Consider the following 10345-nt stretch of genomic DNA (forward strand, 5'->3'; position numbering starts at 1 on the left):
CCTATGCTCCTGTGGAACTGGTGGCGGAGAACAGGTTCCTCTTCCTTTCATCTAATAGAGTAGTTTCTTGCTGCACTTACTGATTGCACACAATGCAACTCTCTTTTATCATTTATAGCAATATCGGCATACAAATCCTACATATAACCGAATGGAAGAATGATATGACATTGTTCTAAAGTAGAGATCCAAGACATAAGACATAGTAAAAGTCACACTAAGCTTTAGCTTTTCCAGCTCGAATTAAGTGCACTTATACAGTGAAGTGCCACTACATGCCAAATCGAAGAGCATTAAAAATAGCAACTTCTGTTACTTTCATGTTCTTTAAAATGGTTGCGGCGAAGATGAGAATACTTTATCAGATATGGGGCACACAAGAAAAAGACAAGTTAAAGATGAATTTATTAGGTAGGCATTGCTCCAATCAAGGAGAATATGAGAGGACGGTTGAGATGGTTTGACCGGTAAAAGAAAAGACTACTATAGGGCACGAAGGGGGTGCAAACCCATATACAAGAAAGCTAAGAACATAACAAGCTCAGTTACAAGACAAATCATCAACACTGTCGATTAGAGCATTTACATCCACACATAACTTCCAACTATACCAAAAGTTTGAAACTTACAACCATTTCATTAATCACCATAACGGGTGTCTCCTCTACAACGAAGACTCTCTTGTTCCGCTCCAGTGACCATGTTGAGAGAAGAACTGCGGATGCCCTAGTGAGGAGACGTGAGCAAGGGATTGAAGCATGGGTTAAAAGGGGCAGGAGAAGAAGACCTTGAAGGATGAGGGACGAGACGATATAGAAAAGAGAGGGAGAAGACCTTGAAGGACGAGGAAGGAGACAATATAGAAAGATAGGGAGTACTTAGAGCATTAAGAGGATCTAATGAAGATTGTGTGCAATGGCGTGATACAATCCTTACGGCCGACCGCAATTAGTTGGTGAGGCATCATTTATTGTTGTGTTGTGCCTTTTCTTATTTGCTGAAAAGAGAACAAAACACATTCTCGGGGAAGAACTCCAGCATCATCAACCGCAAAATATTTCTACAACATTATCAAAATTTTAAAACTATTTTCTATAGCTCATTAGATTCATTTATCCTATTATTAATGATTTCTCCACTAATCAACAGGATTAACGTGCAAAACATCAGTGGCACGTCCAGATTATGAGACACCACACTTGTTTCAGTAACCTTAAGCAACTGTCATGGAAAAATGGAGAGTCGAACAAGGCATATCGATTATGATACAAAAAATTGGATTAGAACCCTAGCTGATGTATGATAAAATTTGAAATGGAATTGCTAAATCGATTATGGTTTTTGTAGGTTTTCACAACTGAGAGTGGTTTTTTTAGATGTTCTCTTTCATTCTTTGCTTAAGCTAGTTTATTTTTTCTGCGAGTCACCTGTGACATGTGGGGAAATTCACTTTTACAGCAGCATGAAAGGAAACAATTTCTTACAGAAACGGACAATTGAATAACATTCACGAGTCTCGTGACATTTCAATTCCACAAATAAAAGGAGAAAACCCCTCTTACAAGGATAGGGACTTCCGGCGGAACTTCAGAGAAAAGAATCGGGCTGTGTGATTTCTCGGAGGGGCCTGTTGGCGAACCGGATGAGGTTGGAATTAGTGTTCGAATGATAATCATTTTGTTTATGGAATCAATTTCTGGATAGAAATAGATTTTTCTATTTCTAGTTCTGGACGAGTTTCTAAGCAAATAAACACGTTTGATAATGACATAGTATTTATGTTCCGGTAACATCATAAAATATCTAGGGCTGTCTGAGATCGGTGGGCCGGCGGATCAGCTACTAGTGGACGGCGAGCCGGCGAATGGAGAGCCTATGGACGGCGAACAGGCGGATGCCGGACCGGCGACTGGGATGCAATAGAGAGAGTGAGAGTGAGCATGATAAAAATTATTATTTCTCAATTTTGTTCCAGAAATAGAGAAGCTGATAATTTTAACTTCTCATTTTTATTCTAAATCTTTAGAACAAAAATTTGTTCCAGAAATAGAAAAATGAAATTGCGTTGTCAAACGGATTTTTGTTCTCAAAACAGGTTTAGAACATAAATAGAGAAATAATGTTATTATTCATGCCCTTAATGTACCGGTCATTAGGAAAATAACTTCCTAAATACAAACACATACTAACATTTCAACATCAGACAGAAGGGAATAACCCATCAATCGAAGTATGAAAACTAACCCTTTTCGCTATGATGCACACATCATGAGCAAAAACCAAAAGGGGAAAAGGGAAAGAAAACAAAAAGAAGAAGAGCAAGTTTGACCGAACAGAGAGGGAGAGAGACGAACGAGATTGACTCAAGAAGAGCTGTTCCGGGTGGAGCTCCGGAGGAAGGAACCACACTTGGTGATCTCTCGGATGGACTTGTCAGTGAACCGGATCAAGTTGTAGATCCACGCCCCAGAAATTGCCCCGACTGTCGGTGCCACGATGTAGATCCACAGCTTATCGTAATGGTGAAACACTATCGCCGGACCCAAGCTCCTTGCTGGATTCATTGACGCTCCCGTTACTGGCCTAACCACCACCCAAAAAAAAAAAAAAACATATTATCATTACGAAATCCTTAATTTCTTCCCTGACTACTATTATGTTTCTTAGCAAAACGAAAATTCTCGCCCGATCAGAGCGAAAGTTTTCATGGGATAGAAGTTTGGTCTGACATCCGAGGAAAATGATTTTGATAATCAAGATAAACTTTCGCTTTGAATTGCCGGCCAAAGTACATACAGAGAATGTAATTTAGGAAAAGGTTGAGGATGGTCTTTTCATTGATGGTGTAGATTATGACATTTACATGATAATTTGGAACAGTAACATCTTACCAGATCAAACTATATCCTATGATGTTCTTTATTTTAAAAGATGTAGCCGATCACGTACAATTTATTTTAAGTCAATAACCACGGTCAGAATTTTTTTTCAGCCTGAGATGAGAGGGAGATGAACACAAAGGAATAGAAATGGTCAATACCCTGCGAACATCACGTTCAGCAAGACTGTAGCACCAACAGCAAGGCCAGCGAGCTCCCCTATCTGCACCAATCGCAAACATGAATTAAATTAAGTAATTAATGAAAGTGATAATTGAATTTCGTATTTTTAAAGTCCTTTTGTAATTTAAAAACCAAGACGCGGAAGATCATCTAATTTGACTGTAACGAATGTATAAATCAACTTCAGAAGAATCGAGTGCCAATTGTGTGGCGAGAAGTCCCATCAACCGGCATGTGATGAGCGAATGAGTAATGATTCTCTTCCTCGCATTCAATATGCAAGATTCTCCATATCCCTCCGGTGACGGCTGCTCTAATTGTACAGCAATTTCCATTGAAATATCACCAATTATCAGCAAGTAATTCAAAGAAAGAAGTTAGAACTCACTGCTCTATTGTCCGTGGCAACGCCCGAGATGATGAACATGAGGTAAAAAGTGATGATGAACTCAAAGACAAAACATTGCATGTCCGAACCGGCCGGTTGAGTCCCTAGGAAATGGTTCGGCTCCCTAGTGAATAGCAACCGCAGTGTCCCGTTCGCCAACGTCGATCCCACAACTTGTGCCAATATATATGGAGGTACCTGCACGCCAAAGAAGCAAATGCAACCGAGAGGAAGTTTTAGCTTAGCGAAGAATTAATGAAGGAATCCTCCGTTGATTGCCTAAACTGATGCTTTCGCGAGTCAAGATTTAGATAGAACACATAAGATTGCGAACAGATTAACTCGTAAGAAATTTAGAGGATTCTTCGATTGGGAAAGATTTGGATCCGTCAAGCTCATTCATTTGGATCATTTTTGCAAACCATTCAAGAGCTAGCCACGAGATACTGCCAACCAGTAACTAATGGCCTCTAAAGCTGGTGGCTGCTTAGAATCATGTGATCAAAGCAAAAGCTTTTCTAGATAGGCCTCGGACTGCCAGGTCAAACAAGCAAAATTTGGCGTCCGTCATTTGACACGGATTGGGACATATTTTAAATGGGGAGATGGACAAAAGTAGCTTAGGAGTTATGGTTGCACCTGTTTCCATGGAAACCTCTTGCAGGTGGCGAAAGCAATGGTGACAGCCGGGTTGAAATGGGCGCCGGAGATGTGTCCGACCGAGTACACCAACACCATCACCGCCAAACCCCACACTATCGATATCCCCAGCAGCGTCACCACCTTGTCGTAGTCCAAGTTCACCGCCACCGATCCGCAACCCGCGAATATCAAGAAGTAGGTCCCGAAGACCTCCGCAATCAACTGCAACGTTGCGAGAAATTCGCTTGCGCCTCAAAAGATTGATGAACATCCAACTGAATACGGAAAGGAAAAGAAAAGGACAGAAAGAAAACAAGAAGGAAGGGATTGGAGGAAGAAAGAGTAGATGGAGATGAGAGGAGAACGCAAGCAACCTTTTGAATGAAGGGAAAAGAGAAGAAAGTGCTCTTAATCTCTTCCTTGGTGTTGGAAGTGTCTTCCATTTCCAAGACAACTCCATGGTTTCCATTGCTCCCACTGATCTGATCTGCCATTTTCGTGCTGATATTTCAGAGAAAATACTCAAGATAAGGAACCCCTCCGTTTGGCATTCGGAAAGAAGCAGGCCCAATTTATACTTGTACTTGAAAGTTGAAAGAGTTATGGATAAAGATGATGTATGCCAGCTTGCTCTTTATTTTTATTTTTTTTTGGGGTTAGGCTCATGCTTTTTGATGGTAAGCAAATTAGGAAATGACATATTTCCTTTCACCAGCAAAGATATGGGAGAGATGGATTTGTTCTATGGATGGGACTAAACAGGGCAAAAAAGATCCATTAAGGAAAGTTTTGGACCATTTCATTATTTTAGGTTGTAAACTTAAATTGGGTTTAATCGTTGCTTTTTCCCGCCTTTTTATCTAATAGAGCTTTATGAGGGTTTTTATTTCCAATTTAATTTTCAAAAAAAAAATATTTACGAAATTATTTTTTTAAATAAAACTATTTACGGATTTGAGCTTCGTTCAGCGGTTGGAATGCCGAACGAGCGAGGGAGGCCGGGCCTCCCTCGCTCGCTCAGCGGTTGGATTACCGAACAAGAGTGGGGGCCCCCGCCTCCCCCCCTCGGCATCTCGCTCACTATAGCGCCAAGCGTTGCAGGCTCATGGGCGCTGTAGCCTCTGCGCCTTCCCCCCCTCTTCCCCCTCCTCTTCTTTAAAATTTCATTTCCCTCGTTCTCTCATCCTCAAAATTTTCTCTTTTTTCCGAACGCTTTCTCGCTCTCCCTCTCCTTGAGACGTTCTTCCTTCACCTCGAACGTTCTATCACTCTATGGCTTTCTCTAGCGGCTCTATTTAAAAAAAAAGGTTAACAGTTGGAGCCGCTATAGAAAGCCATAAAGGAGAACACGATATAGTACTTGGAGACAGGGTAAATAAAAAAATTCGCCTTAATCTCATTAAAATTTTTTTGGGACTCATTTTCGCAATTATGTCCATATTCATTTATAGGTGATTAGATGGCCCGAGAATCACAGGCTGAATTTGACCCCATCCGAAAAATAGTTTTTTAAAATAATTTCAAAATTTTAATAATAAAAAAATAAAAAAATAGAAAATTGATTAAAAAATGTTTTAAAATCATAGAAAAGAAAAAAAATCAAAAAAATTCATTCAAAATTTGAAAAAGTAGTAAATGACCACAATCAACTGGTCATGGACGATTGTGGGTATTTGGCCCCCGATTTAAAAAAAAAATAACAATTTTTCCATTTTGGCAAAATCTCTACCAAAAAAATTCAAAGAATTCTGGAAAATCTTGAAAAATAAGAAATAGCCACAATCAACTGACCAAATCCTAATTTGGGTAATTTGACTTTTTGTGCTTTCAAAAATGATGATTTTGCCCCTTTCGACAAATTGGCTTCCAAATTTTTCGAATTTACCCATGCACTTTGATCACACATTTTCTAAGCCCTTAGAGCTATATCGTACATTTATTTCATTTGATATATTAATTGTTATAATGTTAATTTGTTAATGTGTTCGGGATGATGTTTATTGAATTGTATGTGAGAAATAATTTGTAATTTCTTTATTTAGCATAATATCGTTTACATTTTTTGTGATTGTATATTGGGGAGGTAGAATAGTGCAAAAAGAATTGGACATGATTACGAAGCCGGACAATCTACCATGCTGGAGTTTGCAAACATATCGACATTTGATTTGTTACATGTTACGATAGAAAGCGCGTTGAATATAATATCTAAGCAATATATTCATAAGCTGATATATAGATTTCCGATTTTAACAAGAGATTGTGTCATATATGACATTATAGAGGTGTATGATGATAGTACCGTTAGGATGATCTAGCAATTTGTACTTGGGACGGGTACTACGGGATTTTTACAATTTTATGCAATTGTAACTGTACACCAAGTGATAAATGATTCAGTTGGGAAAGGTTCTAATGTTGGTGAAGATGACGTTGGTGTGCATAATTAGTACATGGAACCCTATCATAATGATGATAATGATGGAGATGATAACGATGAAGAAGATTATGCTTGGATCGACACTGATGATAGTGATGAGGAAGATGTCGGAAAAGACAATATGTAGGCTTACTACAACACCCATTGCAGCAATCCCATATTGCCGTTGGTACATCCACCGCCCTATTTAGAGATCGACTTTGATATGATATAAGTCAATATAAGAGCCAAGCCGGGGTATATGTTATTTGATCCATCAAAGGAATTTAATGTTGGCATGTTAATTTCATCACGAGACGCGTTACGGTTGGCTGCGAAAGAGTACTCTCTGATAAGAAATCATCACCTTCACAGCGATGTCACAAATAAGTCACAATATGTGATAAGGTGTGGTAATCGGAATGGATCGTGTGATTGGAGGCTCTACGCGTCTAATAAAGTGGGTACCCTATTTTGGAGAATAATTAAGTACAATGGGTCACACACATGTAGTAATCCTCAAATGTCATGGGATCATCAATAACTTAATCAGAGATATATATGCAATCAGATAAAAGCAATGGTCATCGCCTAATCAAATATCATAATCAAAGCATTGATGACGGAGATTCAAGACAAATTGCACTTCGAACCTACTTACCGTAAAACCTGGGCAGCTAAACAAATGACGATTGTTGAAGCCTTTGGAGGATGAGATGAGTCGTATGGTTTGTTGAGAAAGTTCATGAATGAAATGATGGTAAGGAATCCTGGTTCTCATTTTGTGATCGATAATCACATGAACCTAGATTAGAGCCGTACCGTTTTCAACCGGATATTTTGGACTTTCAAACAGACGGTTGAAGGCTTTGCAAGTTGTCGGCCTCTGATATTTGTTGATGGTACTCATTTGTATGGGAAGCACGTAGAAACACTCCTTGTAGCGGCCTCACTTGATGGCAATAGTCATATATTCCCATTGGTATTTGCTGTGGTCGATTGGGAAGATATTGATAATTGGACTTGGTTTATGACTCTGTTGTGGAGATATGTCACTAATAGAGACAATATTTGTTTAATATCAGACATGCATATCGGGGATTAAAAGAGCAATAGAAACAGCAGGGTGACATCCTCCACATGACCACCATAAATATTGGGTTCGGCATCTTGTAAGCAACTATAATAAACAATTCAAAAATGCCGAAGGCAAAGACATTATTGAGGCGGCAGGTAAATTTTAAAATTTGAGAAAAATACGTGCTCATAAGTTTGAGAACGAAGTACTAATTATTATTGTAATGTACAGCTTAAGCGAATCAAAAGCGAAAGTTCGATCGTATCATGAACGAAATTAGGGGTATGGATGCACGCACAACTGCATTGTGTGACTAGATTCCAAAGGACAAATGGACGAAGGCTTATGATAGAGGGAAAAGATATGGATCAATGACAACAAATTTAGTTGAATCGGTCAATGACATGTTGAAGGTTTATCATGGTCTGCCAATAAAAGCTATGGTTGAGAAGATATTCTATTAGTTGGTCCACTATTTTGACACGAGAAAAACGATGTACATGATGCAGAAGGACCAAGGACATGTATTTACACATTTTGTGGGTCAGAGGCTGAGCGAAAACTGTTAACGTGCAAATAGGCACGAAGTAATATGTTTCGACTACGATGGAGGGATTTTCGAAGTTAAAGCTGGACTCGACGGATCCAGAGGATCAAGGGGTCAGAAACAGATAGTGCGCCTAGACCTACGAACGTGTACATGTGGGAAATTTCAAGATATTAAAATTTCATGTTCCCATGTAATTACAGCTTGTCAAGCATATGGAATTGATTATGAGGCGTATGTAGATGAGTGATACACGTTGGATAACACCCTACAATGCCGGACCCGAGCCGCATTAGGAAGAAAGAAAGGCCTCATGCATTACGTATACGTAATGAGATGAATAAGAGGACGCCGAGCAGTAGCACTTCCCATATCCATTGTGCGATATGTGGAAAATCAAGGCACAACAAGAGTATTTGTGCACACATATCGATTTTTTTTGTTGTGAATTATGTAAATTAGCTATCTTGAATAATGTGTACTCTTTATATATTAATTTATTGTGATGTTATAATATCACAATTACGCGATATTTATTCTATTTATCTATTCCATATTTACATTAGATATGTCAATTTAATGATAGAGATAATATCACATTTGTAAATATGGCACGGAGGACTCACATTCAGCCGGGATCTCAAGATGATTCACTACTTATACGGCATGCCCAACATAGATCGGAAACCGTATGGAATGCTTAGGTAATTGAGAAATTTAGTAGTTCATCTATTATTCGCAACAACAATATCAAAATTGCTACTAATAATTTATATCACATTTCACAGCTAGATTAAAATGCACTCCTTAGATGTCGGCGATCGATCTTGCACGTAGATGAACTTGATCCGCACATACTTTCGTATCTTCAAGCTTCGAGATTTTATGGAGTTTATATGATGGGATATTTCCAGCTAGATTGACATTTGATTACGGTGTTGGTCGAGCGGTGGAGGCTCGAGACCCACACCTTTCATATGCCGAAAAGTGAACGCATGATTACGCTTGGGGATATAACGGTGCTCACAGGGCTTCCCATCAATTGACGTGTAGTTACCGACTCTACCGATTTCAATTGGGGCCCTCTCTGTGATGACCTACTTAGTGTTTGCCCACCCAATTTGCGTGGCACGCAGATAAACTTAGGCTGGTTGATAGAACACTTTGATGATCTTCCTCTAGATGCCGATGACGTCACTATAATACAGCATCCTAGGGCATTCATTTTTTGCCTGATTGGAGGATGTATTTTCGCGGATAAATCAAGAGCACGGGTTAATTTGCTATTTCTTCCACTATTTGAGAACCTCAACAGCCCTACGTAGTACGGTTGGGGTTCAACAGCGATTGCGTAGTTATATCGGGAGTTATGTAGTACAACCGATCTATTAAAGCATCAAATCGGGGGTACCCTACATATATTGCAGATTTGGGCGTACGAGCGCTTCGGATGTGTCTCCCCATCCCTAGCAGATCGTCATCCTTTAGAAGATGCATTTCTCGGTAGTCGGTATGTGATCTATTGCCTTTTTAGTTTGCGAGTCATTAATTCTTTCTAGTGCGTATAATATATGAAAATCTCATTTTTTTTTTGTTTATGCAAGTGGAGTCAAGGCCTACCGACAACAGAGGTCCCCACACATACATTGCCACATTTGAGTTACCAACTCGATAGAATAGGATCAGAAGACGTAAGTAATGATAGAAACCAACGAGTTTAATATAATGTTAGCTTTTAAATTAATTCTTGATTTAATTTGATATGTTTTATTACGATACCAGATTATTTAGGAGCCATACCTCGATGACATTCGGGAGGTTCTACCATATTACTGCTGGCGGGGATAAGATTGTTGGAGGGCTCGTATCCCACTCATCTGTTATTGGATAGTTAAGTGGCATTATCCAAACCGAGTACTTCATCGGTTCGGTATGCGGCGGCCAATACCTACTCGTCCGTGTGATCATACGACCTTGCATGATATTGAATTAAGGCCAGTTGGGAAGGATTAGGTAGGTAAACACAGACGGTGGATTGATATGTGGGACCGTTGTATCGATTATATAGTCAATAGTGATCTTGCAACAGAGGCACTTCACTATCATTCACGATATATGGAGTGATACCGTAGATATACTCGGAAGTGGATTTCCATTTCGAGGGTCGCAATGGGTATAACGGTTCGTGCAAACACTTTCAATTTAATTC

The 10345-nt window shown here is 39.3% G+C and overlaps 1 protein-coding gene across 2 annotated transcripts; it reads right to left on the reverse strand.

Annotated features, from left to right (window-relative positions):
* Positions 1–2148: 2148 nt before the first annotated feature.
* On the reverse strand, positions 2149–4677 carry LOC115727304 (aquaporin NIP1-1-like). Of its 2 annotated transcripts, none has more exons than XM_048280709.1 (6): positions 4629–4677; positions 4467–4593; positions 4090–4314; positions 3451–3648; positions 3041–3102; positions 2149–2583 (listed from the first exon to the last, which is right to left on the reverse strand). In XM_048280709.1, the coding sequence occupies exons 2-6, from the start codon at positions 4584–4586 to the stop codon at positions 2364–2366; spliced, it is 825 nt and encodes a 274-aa protein (XP_048136666.1). In that variant the 5' UTR covers positions 4587–4593; positions 4629–4677; the 3' UTR covers positions 2149–2363. The 2 variants fall into 2 exon arrangements, with proteins under 2 accessions (XP_048136666.1, XP_048136671.1); XM_048280714.1 differs by having other exon boundaries at positions 2388–2578.
* Positions 4678–10345: the final 5668 nt, after the last annotated feature.

This window comes from Rhodamnia argentea, chromosome 1 (assembly GCF_020921035.1).
Source record: "Rhodamnia argentea isolate NSW1041297 chromosome 1, ASM2092103v1, whole genome shotgun sequence".
In the NCBI taxonomy this organism is placed as follows: Eukaryota; Viridiplantae; Streptophyta; class Magnoliopsida; order Myrtales; family Myrtaceae; genus Rhodamnia; species Rhodamnia argentea.